Raw genomic sequence first — 24,399 nt, 5'->3', positions numbered from 1 at the left:
AAATTGTGTATTTGGTTGTGTTAATGTTGTACAGCAGAGGATGCCTCTTTAAATCACCGTGGAGTGCTCACAGGGCGCTCCTCTTCTGTGGCGTTGGAGCATACAGGAATTTTGTTTCTTACTACGTTAAGGGCAGAGCGAGGTGTAAAAACGTACACACAAAAAAGCACATCCCACAATTAAAGCTGTGTTGGTTATGTTGCTTTCATAGAAGTTTTTCTCCAAAGCATCCTGAATCTCTCACATGCTAGTTGAGCTTTAATAGGGTGGGGAGTAATGGAAAACTCATTGGATCTGTAATAGCTCTTCACTTGACTGCAGCCAGCAATAACAGCAGGAGCAGCCAGAGATAAGAGAGAGAGAGAGAGAGAGTGTGTGTGTATGTGTGTGTGTGAGGGAGAGGGAGTGGAAGAGAGAGTATACGCACACCAAAGCTGCCACTTTTTTTTTTCCCTGACTCTTTTTTTTCCCCCATCCTAGGATCCAATGATAGCTGGACAAGTCAGTAAGCCCTTGCTGTCACTGCGGAGTGAAATGAATGCAGAGTTGAGAGGTGAGGACAAGGCAGCTACTTCAGACAACGAGCTGAATGAGCCCCTGCTTGCGCCTGTGGAATCAAATGACAGCGAGGACACTCCCAGCAAGCTCTTCGGTAAGTCTGTCTAGGTATTTCATTTCAGTGCTACCATGTTGTCCGGAAGAGCAATCTCCCCCCGTTCTTTTTTTCTTCCTTTTTTTTTTTTTGTTCACTCAATTTTCTTGTAAGTACCAAGGAGTAGCTTGGATCGTGCAGGCATACAGCCCTGTGCTCCCATTGCAACTGGCTACTGGAATGACAGTGTCACATTCTGAAAACTTTTGTCAACAATGAACTTATTTTATGCAAGTTGCAGACATTTTATGTTTTCCTTTGATCTGTGGTCTCTAATGCAAAAAATGGAGGGGGAATCCTTTTTTTTAATTATTATTATTATTATTATTTGAGTGGTTCATTAACATTTATTGCATTAAGTGCTGATATGAGTGTCTGATATACTATCAGCCTTTTCTGAGGCTGGACTAAACTGAGGAGTTACCATTTTAAATGGTAAAGATAAAGCTGGGTGAAGAGAGCTGAAACATTCCCACAGAAAACACTCTGTACTGAGAGTAAACAAAGGCTACCAAGGGTAGTGCATGTGGAGGTAATATTTTTAAAATTTAAATTAGAAATAAAATATTTCTTTTAAAGCATGTGCCAAAAATAAATTACCTGATTAATTTTTAAGTAGCCTAAATTATTCCAGATGAAAGTGTAACCTTTCACAATCAAAACAAAAGCAGTAAGAGTTGCACTCCAACACAGACATCTGTCATTCAAATGGATGACACCCTGTAAGCCAACTCAAGCAACTCTGATCTCTAATCAGAAAAGGGAGCAGAGTTGTTGAGGCGCGTGCTTGAGTGATAGATGTTGATAGATGTCTGAGCTGGAGCAGTACTATATGGTACATAGTGACATTTTGGGTTTAGAGCGACTGCTCTCCTGAAGGGGTTCCTTTTCATTATTTCCGTTTGTGACTTAAGATAAACCTTAATAGAAACAGGGCAACTCCTTATTTTTTCCACGACTCTGTAGGTGGAAGTCGAAGGGAGAAAGATCTTGTTTAGTGAGAATGCAGCTTTAAGGCACAGAGAGAGCCCATTTTCTAAGATTCAAGTTTCGATTTCATAATCTGTAAGGAAATCTGTAGTAGTGTTCAGATTTCAGTTTTCCAGCTACAGTAGGAGCTGCAAGATTTTTAAAACAAAAGAATACGTGCAATTTTCTTTTTTAAAAAAATGTTCCTTACCCCTTACGAGACGAAAAAGCACAAAATGTTTTACGAAGTAACTTTGCTACAGATAAGGAAAAATAATAATAGATCTAAAATTTATTTTCTGAATTATGGTAATAACCATTATTAAATATCACATCCATTTTTAAGCACCCCCTTAGTAATCTTTGTTTCCATGGAAAACATAATGGAAATTATCAGTTTGTATGTTCAAACACCATATAACAATTGTTTTAGTCCATTTAGTCCGGAAAAGAATTCTAAGAGCTAAAATTCAGAAAGCTGTTACTTGTATATATTGGTATAAATATCTTTAGCTGTGTTTATGTTTTTTTATTTGATCAAATATATAGGCTGCATCTATTAAATATAGCAAGGTAACAAACAAAAATGGACTTTTAATTTGAGGGTACTGAAATGTCTGGTTTTAGATCAGGCAAGTATTGTAATAAAAGGCAGGGTATTTTTTGAGCCATTGTTATTTGGATGCTCAGCAGTGAGATTGAAATACACACAGATACTTTCATTAGAGTTGCTGCTTGGGATATAGAAATGATGTGCAACAATATCTTATCTCCTTCTGAATTGTAAATATAGTTGGTACCTAAAAGCACTAATGAAAAACAAAACACAAATGAGTATATTGTGTTGATTTTACTGGTGAGTGTAAGATGTTTGCTAGCCTGATTTTTATACTGCAAAAAAGATGTTCCCAAGTAAACAAAAGTGGGTGAAATACTTCAAGTGACTCAGTACGAACTTATGTGCGGTTTGTCTAGGTTCTGTTACAATTATGAAAGATGTTACAGATGTTTTAGCAGCAGCCTTTACCAGTTAATTTTAGTAGCTTTGAGAACATAAAGGAAGGGACAGTGATGCTATTTTGATACATTTGAGGAATAAATGAAGCAAATTTATTTAGAAGAGATACTTAACTTTTATGTCATGGATGTGTCCCTTTAAGATAATATTGCAGTAAACATTTAAAATGTAGTTTTGCTTAAAGATTTGGTGCATAAATATGGAGGGTTATTCTGTAGCTGTTTCTCTTTGTTTAATGTTATGAATAGCATGTTAGGAATGCGTAGTTTGGGGCTTTCTTTGCAGTCTCTGAAATTACATTTATTTGTGGACTTTTTTTGCATATGATGGCATAGAGATTGACATTTTTCTTCTCTTTCTTTCATGTGATGAGAGATGAGAATTTTCTTTATATAATGTAGCATGTAATACATGCTGTGTGAAAATTTCCCCAAAATTTATTAAGCAGGAGAGGGAGGGGCATTTTAAAAAGTCAAGGGGAGGAGACAGGTCCATAAAGAACAAAGTTTTCCTACACTGTTGCTTTCACATTTTTTGAAAAATTTGCGAATATCATTTACTGATTTAGTTGGAATGAATGACCAGCATTTGAGTGTCTTATGTTTTGTTGATGTTAGCAATATTTCACAAATCTTATTTTCATATAGATGAACAGAATTGAATGATTAGATGCAGAAAGCTTTCTTCTTTCTCATCAGATGCATTCCGCTTAGCCTTCTTTTGACAGATGGGTTTATTTCTGCAAAGACCTGCATTGTTCACCTGTACCTTTTCCTAAAATCCACCTCTTTTTGCTTAAGCTTCGTTGTTTTAGTATTGCACTGCATACCATAGAAACACTGAGTGTTTTTTTTTTTTTGTGTGTGTGTGGTTGGTTTTTTTTTGGTAGCAGATAGCACAATTAATCAAACAAATGGCAACCACTTCAACAACCTGCTGCAGGCAAGGGAAGGGCAGGGCTACACTTAATTATACTTATTTTTGACTCAGGAAGATGCACGGTAAACTTTTGTTTCTCTTATGGGTGCTCTGCTGCCAGTGAGAGAGAAGGTGCATGCTGCAGCTCCTTGGGTCCCAAATACCAGCCCCAGGTGGGATAAGTTTCTGATAATTTGAAGTAGCTCCCACCTGAAGCTGGTGTACAGGTGTCTGGGAATATGGCACTTTGTCACTATGGTGCACTGCTCCCTGAGAGTGGTGACAGGGGCAGCCGTGGTTAGAGGGGTTGCATTTGCTTGTTGTTTGCTTGCTTTGCTTTGTGTTGTGGTTTTTTTAGTTTGTTTTAATTTTATTTTTTTAGTTGGAGTGGGGAGGGGGTGTCGCATCTGTAAAGTTCATCCTGTGCTTTTTTACCAGTGGGCTTTTTGGGCATCTGAGTGCAAAGAAATGCGAAAATGCAAAAAAACTTCTGATATTGAAATAATGTGAAACAAGAAGAGAGTACTTTTTTGCACTTTCTGAAGTGCGAAATATTGGGAAAGGACTCTATTCTGAGCTAATATAAACATATTATTGAGAATATGCAGACATATTGTCTGAGAATATGGACATATTAGCTCAGAAGTAGCATTTTGAAGTGTGGAGTTTGTGCAGGTATGGAATTCCAGTTGCAGAAATCCCAGTTTTGCTGAGCAGCATGAGGCAATGTTGCTTTACTAGAGATCTTGTGGTGTGTTATTTACTGTTTAAAATAGTTGTGAAGCAGTATCTCCCATTTTAGTCACATGAAGCAATTAAAAACACAGAAATTGAGGCTGGCTGTCTGACATGCGTGGTGGTATCATTTTCAGATCAACTTGTCTTACTCTGCAATATTTTTCAAAATCGTAACACAGGCCAATTTTCTCTCTTTTTATTAGAAAAAAGCTTTTGTTAATGTTAAGTAGTACATTTGCTTGAATAAACACATCAGGATTTGATTCCTAAATTAGATGGCTTTTTACACAATATCTTTAAAAGAAGTTTAGAATAAGTTGCCAAGTATTGGTATAAAAAAAAATCAAGGAAAAAAACAAATGTTTAACTGTCTAACATTGTAACTGTTGAGATTCAAATTTGGTATAGCTACTAGGCATATGTTTTGCATAAAATTCTCTGTACAGTAAAAATTCCAGGAAGAGTGCCTAGTCCAAGCATGAAAAGTACCTGTGGACTGAGGTTGGCTTTTATGAGGTTGGATCAAATCCTAATGAATCCTTATTCAAAGGTAATTTGTGACATAATTAGATGACGGCAAAGGTAAAGCTAAGCTGTTGATAATTTTGCTAAATTGTAAGAAGTTGCTCTTTGAGATTGAGCCTGTAGTTCTATGCATCAAACCTATCAAAATAAATAAAAAAAAAAAAGCTGTAGGTGTTACAGAGAGTGCAAGACCAAACCTCTAATTGTGGAGCAGAAGTGTTTCCTTTTTGAAGACTGCAGGAGAGAAAAAATATATATATAAAAAATTGACTGCTAACCTTTTTTTGCTGGCAAAGTTTTGTTCCACTGAAATTAAATCTTAGGTTTCCTGTACTGGAACTGAAAACTGTGGTTTCATTTGGTTCCCCACCAGATTTCCGCTTTTTTTTATAATGCCGTGTATGTTTGAAATAGTGAGTGGGGCTATGTGAGTTAAATGAATCCGCACACATTTCTGTAAACAAGGGTTTGTTTTCAAAGCCCTGAGTTGGTTTTGGTATTTTGTTTTCCTTTTCAGGGTTGTTACCCGCATCCCAGAAATGCGTGCATCTTTCTGTAGAGGCAGACACGCACGTGCTGTGGTAGAACAGGGTAGAAGTTGTTTGCAGCTGATCGTGTTTTGCTAGTAGATGCCTTGTATTGCTCTTTAAGGAAACATACACTATCCAGTTTTATTTTTTTTAAATGAGAGTTGCCTTGATTAGAATTTATGACGCTGGCATCATTTTGGTTACAAAGGATAAAGGACTAAATTGTCTTTTACCTCTGGAGACAGTGGTCTCCGCAGGTCAGAGCAGAGGTCACTGTCAGGTTGCTGTGAGGAAGCTCACATTATAGTCATTAACAGCACATCTAGCCTGTGGGGGGAAAGAGGCCCTCAGACGAAGAGCTTTCCGTTCATCACTGTATTTAAGGATGATTTTCAGCATTTTGGCTGTACCCTCAAATTTTAAAGGCCTATAAGGTCTTGGCCAGTCAGAAACATTTTGATAAGGTTTGGTCATTTCAGTGAAAGCAAGCAGTGTGTTCGTTACTCTTGCTGCAGTTTGAGCATCTAGTGAATATTTCTGTTGTTCTAGGGAAGTTCATAGCCCAAGTTGTCTCAACATTACAATCAAGCCTTCTTTTTAGGCACAGCAAACATTTGAAATATGTCTAGTTTACAGAAAAAGACTCCCGTCTCTTCACATAATTTTGTTCAGTAAATCTGCAGTAATTTCCACCTTGTGGATGCTTTGTTTTGGGATGTTCTCAGTTACCCGTGCAATCGGTAAGGGCCATAGGACCAATCCTGTCGGTGCCTGAATCTGTGATACCTTTATTAAAGCACATAATCTGTGGATTAGGAGTGCTGTTTTATTATGAAGTGTTGTGCATGAGAATGTTAATGGATGGTATGTTTACAGGATCAGGTCACAATACAGGCTTGTAAATCCATTTTCTAAAATGTACTAGTGTCTTAATAACAAGTTTTCAAAGAATCTGAGAATCTGATGATGTGATTTTTTTATTTCTGAAGGATACATTTGATATGTATTTTTAAGCATTTTGAGTAGTTTTGTACATGTGGGCATTTCTAAATGGAAGTTTGCTAACAGTTAGAGACTTGAGTAACTACTCTAACTAGTGTTACTGTCTGACTCCTTGGTGGGGTTCTTACCCGAGTCGGTGGGGGATGCACTTGTGAACAGGGAGAAAATGCCTATTGGAACCTAAGAAGATGTTGTGACTGTTTAAACACAAAGAAGGATGTGATGGCAAGATAGAAAATCTATCCGTAGCTCAGCATCCCTGCTGTGGCTAGGTACTGCAGGGAGCTCAGGCAGGGGTGGTGCTAGCACAGATACGCCGACGCGGGGGAGAGACTGGGCTCCTACTCCCATAACCAACAGTGAAAGGAAAATTGGGCTGATGAAGAGCAAATAATACAGCCTCACTTGTAAATTCCCTTGCTTTTATGGAAATAAATCAGCCTCATCACTGTGCCTTAACTGTGACAAACAAAGCCTATTTAAAAACAAGAAAAGTGAAGAAAGGAAGAAAAAAACACATAACAACCAAAAAAACAACAACTGTTTTGAGTGTGGAGAAAGTTAATGGTGTATTTTAAAGACAATTCTGTTTGTTCTCTAATTACTTCTTTGCTAAATTTTTTTGAGCTAAGTGTATGTTATGTGTTCCTTAAATGAGGCTTGAAGCCTTATTATCTGCATTTATATACAGAATAACTAACATTAGAGAGGGAAGGAGAAAAAATGAAATCCGAGTATGTAATTTGTATGACTGAATGACAAATAGTTCATTTTTAATTAGTTAATCTTTCTTCTCCGTGTCTTTGAAGCTATAAAAATAACAGCAACAAACAAACTTGTTTAAAAGCAGCATAAGTGGCTGGATGTTTCAAAGGGGAACTCGCTGGCTACCAGGCAGTAAACAGGTAATTTGTGAAAGAACTGTTACCTTCTTTGATTGAGATCCTTGCAGGTTTGTGTTTTGAGATTAATAATAGATCAGACACTTGCACATTAAAAAGGAAGCAAACACACACACACACACACACACAAAAAAAAAAAAGAGAGAGAAGGAAAGAGAATTGGATGTTTCTGTTGGACTTCATAAGATTAAGCAAGTTCTCCATGGAAATATGCATGAGAGGCAGACAAGGAGAAGTTATATTTGCCCAAATGTGCACATGGCACCACTTAACACCTCTCTTGATTTCCTTATGCTAAACAAAGAGATAGCAAGTGCTTATACCAAGCTGGCACCCTGTCAGGGGGCAAGCTGTATAAAGTTTCCTGCTGTCAGGTTAATAAATGTTTTAAAAATATCCAAAGGCAGAGGTAGCTGTAGGAAGCTCATAGTAACAGTTGCCATTCTCCTGTGGATCATTTTTCTCTTTAATATCCTATGTAGCACTTGGTTTTCCTTGTTGTGTTGTCTTCCTAGGTTTTGTTCTTTCTGACACTTCTGGGTTCTTCTTTGTTTTAATTCATTTTCCTTGCATAGCTCTTTCTTCTGTTACGTCCATCACCTCTGGTCCCTCTTTTTGGAGAGACAGTCAGAGTATGGGAAGATCAGCACGATGGCTTCTTATTCTTTGATATAACTGCGTATTCAGTATATTCATGTTTTTTCCATTAATGCTGTATTTTCTGACTGTTCATACAACTACCATTAGCACTAGTTCTACCATTAGTTCTATCAAAATAACATTCTGCTAGTTACAAAAATTATTTCTGATGAGCTCAGTGACAGAAGTTACATTAAAATGACAACTAAATAAAAAATTAATGATGAAGAGGGGCAAAAGCAGAATAAAATTAAATGTCATAATTTGTGGGTTTCAGTAGGAATACTGTTTTGTAATGGAAATGGTTTGATGTTTGTTCATGTGAAGTCTCTTTTTTTTTTTTTTCCCCACTGTATAAGAATCAAAATCAATATCAGAATGAAACAAAGGGAGATTTGTATTGTGACATGTCCTGCTTTATGTTGTGATATTGCTTTGATGCTCTCGAAAGCAGGTCTGAGCCCTTTTACTTTGAAAGCAGAGGTCATCTAGAGAAGAACAGTACCTCATCCCGTCTGACTAAATAAAACCTGCTGTTTTCAGAGAGACTGAAATTGGGTTTGTTCTGTAGATATTCCAGGGATATCTACATCTACCAAATCAATGCACAGCCTGCGCCCCTGCCACTCTCTAAAACATGTTTGTTTAACACTAAGCACTGCTTGGCTATTCCTAATGATAGTTTAGATTTCTCTGTTTTTATTTTAGGATATAAAAAAACAGTTGTTGGAAGAGTGGGAGTTGTTTTTACCAGATGTCTTTTCTTTTTAGAAAGGCAAATCGTCATTTTAAGTCCTGAATAGTTTGAAGTTTTCTCAAGGAAAATGTTACGTTTCAGAAGGAAAAAAGAAAAAAAAAAAAAAGTTTGCCACTATGACTACCTGAAAGTGGTGACAAAAGTTGTTCTTTTTTTTTTAAGTATTAAATATTAAAATTACCAGTGTGACTGGAATAGGATGTAAATTATTTTATTGCAATAAAAAAATCAGTCCTAAAACAATTTTGTGCTACTCAGAAGATTTGAATGTTACACAAATGAGAAATAAAGAAGATTTTCCCCTAAGAACAGTATTCACTACAGCAATCTATAATTGGTTCTTTATATATTGGTTCTTTGAAAACTACTGTGGAGTTTTTAGAAGCATTTTAATATTGGCTTTTAAAAATATTTGTGTATGTTTCCTTTCAGATGGTGGTTGAATGGTTTGAGCATTAGTGGTTCTGTCAAGTCTTTTTCATTTTTGAGCTCATTCTCCTATTCCACGTTGTCCCACTTGTTAAAATCTTGTTGTTGAATAATGAGTTATTAGCAGTCAATTTTCTTCCAGCAGAAGTCCTCTTGGAGATTGCACTGGAAACAGAATCTCGCTACAAATGCCAAGATTTGCAAAGTAGAGCTTCAGTAAAAACAAACCTGCCTTCTTTATGTTCAGCCCCTTTCCTTTCTTATGGCCCCTTTTGCAACTCTTCCCCTCTCCCCTTCCACTTGTTTGTGTGTGCAGAGATGTACACAGCACGCATGTATACGCATATACAGCACGTACGTATACTCAGCTGTGCCAGGCAGGTGTCACTCGGGTCTGCTGTTGTGCTTTCCCTCTGTGCCATCGAGGTGTGCTTTAGGTTTCCGTGCTTTGTTTGAAGCTTATTGTTTGGGGCAGGGGGCTGTTACTTGAAGAGGATGATCTAAAACCTGTGTTTAATCAAGAAACTAGAATTGCTTTTCTGTAAATATACCTTAAGGCATATTTTAATATATTGTACTATTAAGTATGTGTAATTATTTCTTGAGGTAGTAAAATATTAACTGGAGAGGAAGAAAGATCATTTGAATTCAGCCTAATCTCGTGAGCAAATACAATATGGAGCAGTTTTTTTATTTTCTTTTGCATATAATTAGGATTTACTCACATGGTGTGGAGATGTCATGTTTGCTCAGTGATTTGATTAAATATGAGGCCAGATTCTGTGAGATCTCAGCTGAGCATCCGTTGGCAGATATGCAGGAAAGCCATGGGTTTCAGTGGGGTATTTGTTGTCTTAACACCTGCGTGCTGGTCTGTAGCCTGCGCCAAACTAACCTGGCCAGTGCTCTGCATCCTCCCATGCTCCAAACTTAACATCAGCTAACCAAGCATACTGATGGGAGGGAAGAACCGCTTAATAGTTATGATGCCTTCATCATTAACAAAAGCTGAATTATGTAGTCAGTCCCATGTTACCGTGGGTTTCCCTTCCGACATGCAGGTAGATGTGCACGTTGTGGGGGCTCATTGGTTCCACGGCCGCTGGCTTGGCTTTGCAAAGCAGGCGGGAGCACCTGACCTGCTCTGGGGCAGGCATGGTTTGCCAGCATTGAAAACTATGTTGAAATTTTTCCTAAAAGTGGAGGTGTATTTTGTAGGGAATGTTTATCGGACTGGTAGAGCAAATTGTCATAAGTAGGTTTTAAAATATAAGGACTGAAAATGGGAATTATTACTGAAACAAAACCATGACTAGAAGAATCAACAGTGATTAAGAAAGAAAAAAATTGGACAGATATATACGAGCTCAAAGATGATTGTAAATGTACAGGCTTGATGTTTCTCCTCCTTTCTTATGCTTCCTTGCTTCATACCATAAATATTTGGGACTGCAAGCCACAAATCTCTCCAAACGAAAAATGAAATTTATAACTGGAGGGGAAAAAAAAAAAGAATTTCATTGTACTTCTGTTTGCTAATTGAATATACTTTACTCTCTTAAGCACAGCAAATTTAATGATAATATCCAGCAAGAAAAATATCTCCATAAGTCATTTGATTTTTTTTGTTGTGAAGAGTGTGAAAGAAACTCTTGTGTGGCTCTGTGGCTGTGGTTTGATGCATTGCTTTCAGTCTTATTTTAACTGCGTGGATACAGCACAGTGAACCTTCTCATAACAGTTGCTGACACAAAAAAAAAAATCTTTCAATCAGCTGGTACTGTTCACTCTCCCCCAGCCCCCACATCTCTTCGCTTTTATGAGGCAATGAATAAAAGAGGGACCAGATGATGTGAAGGTTTACTTGGATGAGATGTCCTAGTCAATGAGCAAATTCGGGTTTGCGGGACTCCGGCTTATGACCCTGGACCTCTAAGGAATCAAGTGTGGGGGCTGAGCATTTCCTACATTGCAGTGGTCTCATTTGTGTAAAGCGATGGCTGGTCTCTCTCAAATAGCACTTTATGTATTTCCAGACTGCTCGTGGGGGCAGAGCCCGGCGCGTGCGGGGGCTTTGAGTGCCTTTGGTGGGTTCTAGCATGCTGCGTCCGCCCGGCAGCAGCAGCGGGGCTGGCTGGGGCAGCGGGTGCCAGAGGGGCACAGGGTGGAACAAAATTTTTGAGCAGAATCAGGCCCTTTTGTTCAGTGATTAAAAATAAATAAATAAATCTCTACACTGGTCAGGTTTTTATCTGTTTATTTTTAATAATTTGTTCTTCTGTTTTTGTATTTCTATGGCTTCATACAACTGCCGTATTTTGAAACAGGTTAAGGCAGTTAAAAATATATATATATATATAAAATCAGGTTCCCTAAAAGACAGCTTACTGCTGACTGTTTTATTTTGTTTATATCTGATATTTCTTATGGTATTCAGATGGTTGTAATAGACTAGCACAAGAGCTGCATGTCTTGTCATCTGTAGTGTATCAATACATTTTTATAATGATACAATAACCTGAACTCTGTAACAGTTTATGATCCATTTGAGAATTCTTATGGATTCTCAGAGTGACGGAGACCTGAAAAAAGAACTTGACTGCTTTCGCAAAACTGGTGCTGTGACAGGAAAAACTAGTGCGCCTGTGATTTAGTTGCTAAGGAATCATATTGATCTGATTCGTCATTAAACTTTTAAGTTTAAAAAAAAAAAAAGAAAAAAAAAGTCGAGCTGGTTGAAGGTGGAAAAAATGGTGATGTGATTGTAAGGGTCTGCAATACAGGTAAGTTGTGCCATACCACTACTGATATTGATTTGTTATGATTAATAAATATGATTTTATGCATTACCCATGTACTGTATCCGTAATAGTGCTTTTTTTAGAGCAGAAGAAAATTGCTTCTTGCTCTTTATTTTTCATTGACTATTTTTAGTCAATGATAAATAAAGAACTTTAACAGCAGTCTGAATGCAGGAAAGACATGACTTTAAAACAGAACCTGCAGAACGTAGCAGTAATGAATAACCACTCAGCAAAGTATACGCACGCAGCCATCTTAACATTTGTAATGGTATTAATTTCCTACTGCTTTTTAAAATATGCTTCCACATGAGCTCTCAAAAACCATAAAAGCCTGGCATGTAAAGTAAATTGTTTGTCACTTGCTGACGACCTGCCATATTTATTGTCAGGAGAAATGGACATTAGTTGGAAAAGCAGTTGTTAAAGGCCAAACAATTTTTAAAGATGGCAAAGATGTGCAAGGGCTTTCCTTTTTCTAACAATGAGCCACCCCTTCAGACATCAAAAGACAAGATAATAAGACACTTCAAGCACAATTCAAGATTATATTCAACATCTAAAGGCTCATCTCTTGTCAGTTTGCATTTACTCTCCCAGGGATGTGATGCTTCTATCATCATTCTGTCAAGAGGAGTCTGGCAGAAGCGATGAGGGCCCCTCATTTCACACACTTAGTGTTTTTTATCAAATAGCCCACGCTCATTCTGATTCAGCCAAAATGGAGGGATAATTTGAAGAAGGTCATGCACAAGTACAAAAATCTTGTGCTGATTTGTGTGATTAGAAGGCATTAAAATTGTACGTTTATGTTAGTTCCGAGATGTTCTGTCAGTTTATTTAGTAATGCAATGTTGAAGCATTAAAAATCCTTTTTTTTTTTAAAAGAAAAAAGGAAGCTTGCTTAGAACAACGCATGCTCTATTATTTAGCAAATATTTTGACCAGTGAGCTATTTTAAGTGGCATTGTCTTAATGTAACCGCAGAATGTATTCCCAGCCCCTTGCCCCTTTAAGAGTGGGATGTTAGGAGCACCAGAGGTGAAAACTTGGCCCACTCAGACTCATTAGGATTTCCCTGACTGGTGATTCCATCCCCGCAAGTTTTGTTTGCGCAAGGATTTAGGGGGCTGAACTCAGCATAACATCAGTATAAAGGTAATCATTTTAACAGCATGTGTAGGCATACCTGCGTACAAATTAAAATGGTACAACATGAATATGGTTACTTAGAGATGATGTTACTTACAATGCACAAGATCTTTCATTTGGTACATAAATGCTTTATCTGAACCTGTTTGAATCCCATTTGTGTGGGCAGTTGTTGTGGACCATGTTCTTCTGGTAGCCAAAGCTGTGACACTATGAGTGTTCAGGACCTGATTATTTGTCTCCAGTCTCTTCCTTCCACTTTTAATTCTGCAAACCTGCAATACAGCATTGTGTGTGCTATTCATAGTAACTTTTTCAGCTAATTGGGAATTGGGTGGTTTTGGAGGGTCACAAAGGAAGGAGGGGAACGTGACCTGACTAGAGAAGCAATTCTTCTGGTTGTTTTCATAGGACTTAGGTTAACGATGGAAGCACTAATTACTAGAGACAGCATTTGAAAACCAATTTCATTAATCCTATTAAAATAATTTGGTGTGATGGTATTCTCAGATAAAACCTAATAAAACCTGTACAGCAGTGGTCTCCAAACCTTTTTGATTGTGCAACCCATCAGTAAAAAATTTAATAAGCACTCACAATGTATATTTATTTATAAATTATACGCTTTACTACTGTAATAATATGTACACTATAAAACATACACAAAAATAAAAATTAAAAAAGGATAAAATAAAGATGAAAAATGCTATTTGTGGTTTTTGAAATGTTATTTGAGGTCCAAAAAAATATTTTCTTCTCACACCCCCAGTGGAATGCCTTGTGCGCCCCACCTGGGAGACCACTGCTGTAGAGAACCAAGACCTGAAATGATAACAAGCAAAATGTCTGTCTGTCTAGGCACACTGTACTCAAAATCCTCGACAAAATGGATGGGCTGAAGGCTATATTTATTTTTACGTCTTCTGTCTTACTAAATTCAATGCGGGTCCCCTAAAGATGAGTGAGGGCAGAATTTAGTCCTTTGCAATTTTGACTGGCTAAGTAGAGTAAAGTCTTGAAAAGAATATCGAGGCTGTTTAAAATGTGCCAGCACTTTGCTTGTACAAGCTCCTAGCTTTTCAGGAAAGAAAGTAATACTGGAGCTTCAACAGGCTTTTTTTGGCATCTCTATTGGATGTCAGGAATGAAACTTTTCTGAGGATTTTTTTGTGGTAGGTATTAAATTCATGTCATCTGGATCTTGCCACCCTCTTGTTTTGGCATAACACAGCTCTGTTTTCTAACAAGGAATATGAGGAACTCTCAGGGACAGGAACACGCAGGTGGGATGGAGTAAAATTGTTTTTCTTGTTTCTGACTTTGATTTAAGCAACACAAATAAAAAGACCAGTTTGTGCCATCAGTATATCTCGTGCCTGAAATAGGTTCCACTATACAAACCATAGATGGACCATGTAAGCCGGTGGGCCAGACATCTTCATCTCCTGTTGAAGCCAATGGGATACGAGGCTGTTTAACCCCTCTTAAAGGGGAGCCACTGCTGAGGGAATTGGTTGGAGCTGCTCTGAATTTTGAATCAGAAATTTATCAGCTTTAATAGGAAGAACTGTGAAGGAACGTGCATTTGGCCTCATGGAAAAACTCTGCTCTGTGGCTTGCCTTTGTACAACGCTGAAGAAAAGGTAACCTGCAATCACGGTGCATTCCAAGGGTTTTCACTGAACAAGAAACCGCAAGGGAATTAGGAAGCTGTGAACAAATTGTCAAAAAGACAGATGGAATCGCTGACTGACCTACTGGTAAGATACGCTAACAACTTCCACCTCAGCGGTACAGTATTTATGCTGCAGTGCAGAGTGACTTCTCAAAGGAATTCACTCTCCCACACATGTAAATGCCTTTGTATATATAATATATCAATATAGTGTGCAGTATTTCTAGGGAACTTATAAGGAGAAGTGAGTGTGCCTTTAAGCAGCTGCAGGTGTTTTAACTGCCAGACTGTTGTGTCCAGAATAAACAGCATTTTTTGATCATACTGAAAAAACTTTCCTGCTTTATTCGTAAGGCCTATCTATATTTAGAAATTTGTCTTCCTTCTGCTGAATTATTCTGGAAGGGAACTTATTTATGGCTGTCTCCACATCAGTACAATTGTCTGTGCATTCACTCCTGCTCTGCTTCACGCTGTCCACTGGAAAACCAGCATCCTCTGGTTGAGATCGAGTGGGGAGGCAGGGAGATGCTTCCTTCGCAGGATGCTCATTGTCAAAATGTTAAGGAGTGGCAAAAATTGAAAGGCAAATATGACCCAAAGGCAGCATGAACATAATTGTGCAAGATCCGTAGTGCCATTGGAGAGTGCAGGTGGTCGCTACAAAAGGCTGGGATTCTGATCAGACTTTGATTTCTACTAGGGCAGGATTTATTTGCTAAGTTTTTACCAAGTCTGTGGGCTAGCTTGGGCCTGTTTTGTCATGATTTCTTTCACTAGAAGCATATAAGCCTGTGCTGACTCTTGCCACTATGTACATGTCTGTATTTTAGTGAAGCGACACTCCCCAGTATTTATGTTCATTAAAGAGCAGATCCTGAAATGCTGTAGTGTGTGGGGAGGGGAGAGAAGAGTCACTGCTGAGTTACAGTACCCTTGGTATAAATTCAGCCCTGCTTGAATCTGTCCTAGTTTGCTTGTGTATCCTTCTTACTCAGTCCCTTCCTTGCTGCCCTATGAGGCTTCCTTCCCTGCGCCTAAGGCTGTTGTCCTGGCAGCTCTCTCTTCAAGCATGAATGTGCAGAAGACAAACACTAATAACAAATACTGTTAAAGGTCTGTAAATTGTTTTCCATCTGCTCTCAGGCCCCAAACTGTGGGAGTTGTCAGGATACATGCAGGGAAGCTAATACAGATGCTCAGTGCCAGAGAACAAACCAAACAATTCCTACTTCGAGCAGCCACTCTCTGTTTAAAAAGTATTTAAATGGTAGCTGTTGTGCTGTCCATTGGAAGCATTCACAGCAGGGTCCAGGAAATGAAAATGAATTCCCATAAATGAAGATGGAAAAGGCACTATGATTAACGCATTATGGATGTCTTACATTTCTACCTATCCTCATACAAGTAACAGGAATGGGTAGTAGCTTTTGCTGAAGTAATTACATTGATTTGCTCTGTGCTGCACCCCCAGCTGCTCTCTGAACCACTCTAAGCTGTTCTGGTAAGAATTACTTGCTACTTTTGAAAAGGCATCTTGTGATAAACTGAAAGTTCACATAGGAAGTTGTGAGAAGGAGCACTTCCCAGTCGGTGTGCATCATTATAGTGTTTCTAAGGAGGAAATATATTTATTTATTTTTTTAAATAAACAGGTCTGTGAATTTGAAAACCAAACTGGAAAAGGTGGAATGGCAAATTAAGACATTAGTTGTGCATTTTCAATGTGCACAAAGGAATCTTCCCTTAAAGCATTCACTAATCTGCAAGGAGACTAGGAGGAACGTGCACTTATGTAAAGTAAGTGCCTATTTAAGCTCCTGCACAATGACACTGGGTAATTCTGTATGCTTCTGGGTTAGTGTTTACATGAGTTGACTCTGCATTGTTTTCATGGGTAAGTGGAAATGAATAAGCATGCATAAATGTGTTTCTGAAGATACAATTCAAGCTTTTTGTGTTACCATTCAACTGTTTTTCTTCTTAAACTGTCTCTGACTGTGTCATCTCCTCTTAGGAAATTCATGCCCAACAAACAGCTTATTAAATCATTGATAAGATTCTGCTAAACTAACACTGGATAACACAGGATATCAGTCCCTGACAAGCAGATACACGTGCGCACACACATGCACAAAACCTTACATTTATCCAATTTTGTAAATGCATTTGTGGGTTTTCTTCTGAAGTGGAGCTGTTGTTCAGGCCTAGTAGAATTATTGAAATTATTGAACTAGCTACTAAATAAATAATGAAACCAATGGCTACGAAATAAAACTTTGTGGTTTTTAAATCATTGCCATTTTTCTTAAGCATCTTTCATTCTCTCCCCTGAAAAGTTTTTCACCAGCTCTTCACTCACAGACAGTTAAGTAAAAAGTAAAAGTGTTAAGTAAAATAAAATAAAATAAAATAAATAGAAGCTAGTTGCTAGTTGTGCGTATCCTTCTTTCTTTGTGTTCCTTGATCGTTAATAAACAGACTCTGATACCAGAATTTAAGCCATACATCTCCAAAAAACATACATACAGATCCATTCAGTTTCACTGAAGGAAGTAAGGAAGTATCACAGTATCACAGTATCACAGATTTCTAGGTTGGAAGAGACCTCAAGATCATCGAGTCCAACCTTCGACCTAACACTAAGTACTCCACTAAACCATATCGCTAAGCTCTACATCTAAACGTCTTTTAAAGACCTCCAGGGATGGTGACTCCACCACCTCCCTGGGCAGCCCGTTCCAATGCTTAATAACCCTTTCGGTAAAGAAGTACTTCCTAATATCCAACCTAAAACTCCCCTGTCACAACTTTCGTCCATTCCCCCTCGTCCTGTCACCAGGCACATAGGAGAACAGACCAACCCCCACCTCTTTACAGCCTCCTTTAAGGTAACTGTAGAGAGCGATAAGGTCGCCCCTGAGCCTCCTCTTCTCCAGGCTGAACAACCCCAGCTCCCTCAGCCGCTCCTCGTAAGATTTGTTCTCCAGACCCCTCACGAACTTCGTTGCCCTTCTCTGGACTCGCTCAAGCACGTCCATGTCCTTCCTGTAGCGAGGGGCCCAAAACTGAACACAGTACTCAAGGTGCGGCCTCACCAGAGCCGAGTACAGGGGCACAATCACTTCCCTAGACCTGCTGGCCACACTGCTTCTTATACAGGCCAGGATGCTGTTGGCCTTCTTGGCCACCTGGGCACACTGCTGGCTCATATTCAGCCGACTATCAACCAATACTCCCAGGTCCTTCTCGGCCAGGCAGCTTTCCAACCACTCATCTCCCAGCCTGTAGCTCTGCTTGGGGTTGTTGCGCCCCAGGTGCAGGACCCGGCACTTGGCCTTGTTGAACTTCATACAATTGACCTCAGCCCATCGCTCCAGCCTATCCAGATCCTCCTGCAGAGCCTTCCTGCCCTCGAGCAGATCGACACATGCACTTAGCTTGGTGTCATCTGCAAACTTACTGAGGGTGTACTGGACGCCCTCATCCAGATCATCGATAAAGATATTAAAGAGGGCCGGCCCCAGTACCGAGCCCTGGGGGACTCCACTAGTAACCGGCCTCCAACCAGATTTGACTCCATTCACCACAACTCTCTGGGCCCAGCCATCCAGCCAGTTTCTAACCCAGCGAAGCGTACGCCAGTCCAAGCCCCGAGCAGCCAGTTTCTTGAGGAGAATGTTGTGGGGAACTGTGTCAAAAGCCTTACTGAGGTCAAGGTAAACCACATCCACAGCCTTTCCCTCATCCACCAAGCACGTCACCTGGTCATAGAAGGAGATCAGGTTCGTCAAGCAGGACCTGCCTTTCATAAACTCATGCTGACTGGGCCTGATCGCCTGCTTGCCCTGCAAGTGCCGTGTGATGATCCTCAAGATAATCTGCTCCATGAGCTTTCCTGGCACTGAGGTCAAACTGACATGCCTATAGATCCCCGGGTCTGCCCTGCGGCCCTTCTTATAGATGGGTGTCACATTGGCTAGCCGCCAGTCAACTGGGACCTCCCCCGATAGCCAGGACTGCCGATAAATGATGGAAAGCAGCTCGGCCAGCTCTTCCGCCAGTTCTTTCAGTACCCTCGGGTGCATCCCATCCGGCCCCATCGACTTGCGCACATCCAAGCTCCGTAGCAGGTCGCCAACCATTTCCTCACGGATAGCGAAGGCCACATCCTGCTCCCTATCCCCTTCCACCAGCTCAAGGCACTGGGTATCCAGAGAACAACCAGTATTGCCGCTAAAGACTGAGGCAAAGGCGGCATTAAGCACCTCAGCCTTTTCCTCATCCTTAGTAACTAGGTTTCCCCTCGCATCCAGTAAAGGATGGAGATTCTCCTTAGTCCTCCGTTTCGTGTTGATATATTTGTAAAAGGATTTTTTGTTGTCTTTAACGGCAGTAGCCAGGTTGAGCTCCAGATGAGCTTTGGCCTTTCTAATTTTCTCCCTGCACATGGAGAAAAGTAACATCTCTGAATGCAGTAATAACTATATACTGATATTAGATACAATGGCAGGAGTTGAAGCAGGTTGCTCACTCATTTTGCAAATTGCAAATAACTTCTATAAGTACTGGACATAGTTGGCAGTATTACATTTCTACTATACTTTGTTTTCCTATAGGAAGACATGCCACATTTTTTAGAATATGAGAGAAGATGCTTTTTTGGAGATGGCTAGCCCGTGTTGAGTTCATGTTCTGTGTGATGTAGCCCACAGGTTGCAAGTGTGTAATCCAACCCAGGAGTGACTTCAGGAAGGCTACCCTCTTAAATTATTCAGAGTATGTTATAATAAAGCCCATTAAAATTCAGTAAAAACAAGTGGCACTGGTTACAGCTCTAAAGAGTCAGTCTGTAGGAGATAAAGGCCTAAGAACAGCAGCTAGAACTGGTCAATCAAAACACAGCCTCTTCAAGTAGTACAGTTAAATACAGTTAGAACTATTTCTGATTTTTTATTTATTTTTTATTTTTATTAGAGGGTCTTTTTTGGTTTTAACATGAATTAAAGGGGACACGTGAATGCCCAGAGACTGTCTGTCTTAGGCTCACCTGCTGTGAAGCTCAGGTACTAATACAAAATAATGAGATATTGAAATTTGTGGCATTTTGAACGTAGGTATCTCTCTAGTCAGCTGTAAGGAGGAAGGGGAAGGAGGTTAGTACTGTTCTCTTTTTTTTTCCTTTAATTGAAAAGGTCTGTGTGTAGAGGCAGAAGCAGCAAAGTCTAGCTATTTGTCAGTCTTCCAGAAAGACAATTTTGTTTAAGTACCTAGTGCATCATAAAAATAATAGAATGTATTAGTGGATCTGTTACAATGCTGGGGACATGCTCAGTGGCCTTTCCTGTTCACATGCTGTGATACTGGTTCTGAAATAACTCTCAAATCTTTCCAGTCCAACCTGCCTCTTCTTAAAGAGAACGGTCATGTAAGTGCAGGTAAGAGCCAAATCTGCTTGTTTAATGGGAGGTGACAATGGATTCAGAGAATATATATATAAATGTGTCTTCCTGGTGGAAAATGCAGCTTCTGAAAGCAGCACTTCCAAAATAGTCAGTAGTCATTTAGGAATGATTTTTGTAGGTCATTTTGTTGGACTGCTACCGTCCAAAGAGGGGACTTCTGTGATGCATGTTAGTGGCTGCCAATGGTCCATATTTTAGCCACACGAAGCATGGAGGTTGACATGAATTCATGCTAATTTACTCCACTTTGTTTTTCTTTAACGTAATTTTAGTTACGAACTGTAGATAAAGCAGAGATCAAAAAGCAATGCCAAAATACTTCAATCTTTACAGCAACGCCGTGCTATATTTCTTAAAAAAATAAAGCCAGATCTTCAGCAATAAAATCAAACTCAATAACATGAAGTGATAAAAAGCTTACCTCTCAACTTGCTTAGTTCATGAGAATTCCTATTCCATGCCATGTGATGGGGATACGCAGCCTGTAAGGTGACAGGGAGTGGTTTTGCTGTAAGGATATGATGAACTGTCAAAGGAAGTTAAGTGAGGCTTGCCCAGGAAGGTGGGAATAAGTAGTAACTCTGGGAGAAGCGCTGTGATCATCCTACCAGGCCTTGTTGTGTGGAGGGAGCCAGTGATCTTGGCACTAAGCGGTGCGTTCAGATGCTAGGATGAGAGTGCAAGAAGTGCGAGGGAGCTGAATGAAACCCACACAAGGATTTGGTGGGTCTAGAGGCTGTGTCTACAACAGCTATACAACTGAAGAAGTACTTGCAACCTTAGAAGTCACTCTGTTCTTTGGGGTGTGATTCTTCTCACCTTTTGCATCAGTATGAGCTGGGGAGGATTCCAATGCACACGTGTGGGGTGACAGTCCTCTTTCTTGGTCCTTAATCTACCTATATAGGATAGCATTAGCTCTTATTGCTAGAAGGAGTATTTATTTATATTAATTTAGTAAAGATTGCATGCATCTGGCCTATATTATACAAGAGCCAATTTCTGCCTAACCTCATTAAGGCCATTTACACCCAAACTCAGTGTGTGCAAAATGCTTTCTTGGCAGGATGGGAATGTGTTATGACTACGTAACACAGATCTACCTGTGGTGCAATGCGGGAAAGGCTTTTCTACTTTGGGATTATGTTTTTTATCTCAAATACAGCACAGCAATATAAAACCCATAAAACCATTTATTTTTTATAATCATGTATTGCTGTAAGTCACAGTTTTAGCTGACATTCCCCACTCTTTATTGACCTGTTTTGAGAGATTTTGTAAACTAGCTAATAAACCTTTGCTCTTGTTACAGTTAAGTTTAATACAGTACGTTGCATTCACAGCTGAAATAGAAACTATAGTTTAGATCATTAAAATTGCTCTAAATATCTTAACAATAAACACTTTGGTATTTGTGAACAAATACACTTCTACATTGCATCTTACTCAGTGCAAAACATTTTCCCTGATTCATCTTCAGTGTCCCCTTTTAATGCACACATTTTTGTGAGTTTGGATTTAGCTTGTTTGCCTCAGGCAGTGCCAGTTGCACTTTCCTGTAACTAAGCATTAAAGACCTTATGTTGCTGCTGTAGCTTGGTCTTCGGGAGAGGTGTTGGAGCCTGTGGTAGTGGAGGCTGCTCAGGCAAGTACTGAGTGCGGTAGATGCAGTTACCCTGCTTGTTTGTTCTCTTTGGAGAGTAAGCTGGCAATTTGGTCCCTAGGCATTGGACTTTGTGGGCTTTATGAGCCTCTGTTAGCCCACGCAATGGTGATGACTTGTCCAGTGTAGGTATCTGTGAGAGGTTCTCTCTACTACCTTGTTGGGTGTCTGTTGAATGCGAAGAGACTCTGCTATGGATGAATGGTCTTGCACTTGGAACCATGTTGCTGAAAGAAAATATGTGTAAAGGAGTATTTGCTTGGGATGACTAGGGTAGTAAAAAGGTGGATGCTATTTTCACAAGCTGTGTGGCCCAGATTTGGAAGCACACTGTGAACTTCTCCATACCTGTGAATTCTATGAAGTTTGATGTGTGGAGGAGCTCCTCTAAGCTCCCCCTACCCCCCAGCCTTAAACAGTGAGGAAAACTTTCTTCTCAGATCTTCCTTCCTCAGCCTTAAGAGCCTGTGAAGACTAATTGGCACTGTCTGTTAGGACAAATAGATCTTACAAGTGTAAGTGAAGATTTTCTAGCTTCTGCAATTAACAGGCTTTTACCCTGGCAGAAATATCCAATGTTTACTCCTCAAAATAAAGAACAAACTCTGGTTGCCATGGATAAGGAAAACACTTTCATTTCCAAAATGTAGTGGTGATGTTCATACTCTTTGAGTTCTCCTGGTGTTTGGAGTTTTTGCAGAAGGCTCTTCAAGTTTATCTCAGAAGAAAATCTTCAATGTGTAACTTTCAAATGCATGACCAGCTGGTGGTGGTTGTTGTGGAGCACCATGCTGCTATTTCTGATTATTTCTTCTTCTTTGCATTAAGGCTGTCTTCTTTTACAGTTATTGTCCGTTTAACTAAAGTAGTTGGGAAAACATGTTCCATTTGTAGTGTGTACAGTTTGATGCTGCTCTGGTGATAACTGGCTATGGTGAGTTAGTAGTGACTGTCAAAGGAATAAATTTTATGCCTGAGAAATATTAATGTGAAGTGCTCATGCATAAAAAAGATGTTAGTTGGAATTTACATAACACTTCCTGCACCTGCTTGAATGAACTGTTAGATTATTGTACGAGGCTGCCTCAGTTCAAATGCTTCAGCTTCTGCCATTCTCAATGGATTAGTAAAAATAATTGTGTAGTTTGACAGAGGAATTTATATTGTGTTTGAGAGTCTTTGAGCAAACACTAGAGAGTGAAAAATACATTATAGACTTGGTAAGCCATGCTGTGGGAAATGTAAACTAAAGCAGTGATACATCTTTAGGAGTTGTTTTCCTTTTACTACTTGTGAAACGCTTCTCATTTTAATCATTTGTGAATAAATAAGATCTGTGGTATAAAGTGATGAGTGAAATTTATTAAACTATAACTATCATGCAATATTTAGAGAAGAAGAAATAAAATCATTAGATTTCCCAAGGATAAAGTTAAATTTGATCTCTGAGGACGTGCCAAAATCTATCCTCAAACTCAAATGGTTATGTTTTAAAGAAGAGTATGTGGTTTTACTCGTGCATATGTTTACATAACTTTGTGATAAGGAGTAAAGTTGTTTTTATTTATTACAATGGAGATAGTTAAGTGTTCTAATCTCCATAACTACTTACCTCTTTTGGCTTGTTCCTCCTGATTAAGAATGCAGTAGTTATTGATATGGTAGATGTTGACTGTAAGATTCCCACAGCTGCACTAACTGCAACAGGAGTTGAAACAGAGTTATTATAACCTGTACACCCAAGGGTCATATGGAAGAAAGAACAAAATGAGATGGTAAGGGTAAAGCACTTAGTGTTCTCTAGGTTTCCCATGTAGAGAGAGGAAAAAAAAAAAAAGTGTTACACAGCTCAGAGGTCAAATCCAAGTACTCTGAAGACTATAACAGGGAAAAGAGACTAGTGGTTGAAAGTGCTGTCATAAATTTACTAGCTGTGTTTATACTATGAAATGTAGGATTTTATAATGATCTTATATTTTATACTACATTGTTTTAAAACAGTTGATTTATTCTTAAATTTGATTTGAATTGATTTGAATGTTCTACGTTCATTCCAAGTCACTCTGAACTTTCACCAGTATTTTATATTTTAATAATGTGATCCTTTTCACTTCTCTAGCACATTTTATTTCTAAATTCTGAAGCTCCCTTAAAAATATGAAATTAAGCTTCAGATCATTGAATATAATTTTCCTTTATAGAGAGTTAGGCTCTTAAAACCAAGAAAATTAGGAAAAGTTTCCACCTGTTGTTTGTCCATGTTGATTTAACATCAGATTTAAATACTCTTTTATTATCTGTATCATACTTAAATAATTCCCTTGGTATTAAATCAGGACTATCTGATTAAACTAGAGTTAAACCACTTTGGGAAATATTGGGAAATACTGCAAGCATTTTTGAGAGCAGGCAGGACTTGAGAAGTAGTCACTAGGAGTTGCCTGCTCTGACTCACTAGAGTATAATTGCTTGTTTCTCTGTGCAGTTAATGAAGTTGGTCCTTTTGGTCACGTACCAGGCAGTAGTTGTGGGTTGATCAGACGGCCATGGTTTTAATTCTGGTT

The 24,399-nt window shown here is 39.0% G+C and overlaps 1 protein-coding gene across 4 annotated transcripts in view; it reads left to right on the top strand.

Annotated features, from left to right (window-relative positions):
- Positions 1 to 24,399, top strand: part of POU6F2 (POU class 6 homeobox 2) — a 328,816-nt gene that overhangs the window by 63,211 nt on the left and 241,206 nt on the right. For 3 of the 4 annotated variants that reach the window (XM_048051634.2, XM_013192039.3, XM_013192036.3), the window contains exon 2: positions 481 to 652. In XM_048051634.2, the coding sequence (XP_047907591.1) occupies positions 481 to 652 (172 nt within the window). Of the gene's footprint in view, positions 1 to 136; positions 653 to 24,399 lie in introns of those variants that run through there. The other variant, XM_013192037.3, reaches the window with a different exon arrangement.

This window comes from Anser cygnoides, chromosome 2 (assembly GCF_040182565.1).
Source record: "Anser cygnoides isolate HZ-2024a breed goose chromosome 2, Taihu_goose_T2T_genome, whole genome shotgun sequence".
Lineage (NCBI taxonomy): Eukaryota > Metazoa > Chordata > Aves > Anseriformes > Anatidae > Anser > Anser cygnoides.
The sequence above is the reverse complement of the archived record's forward strand: the minus strand, read 5'-3'. Positions and strand labels throughout refer to the sequence as shown.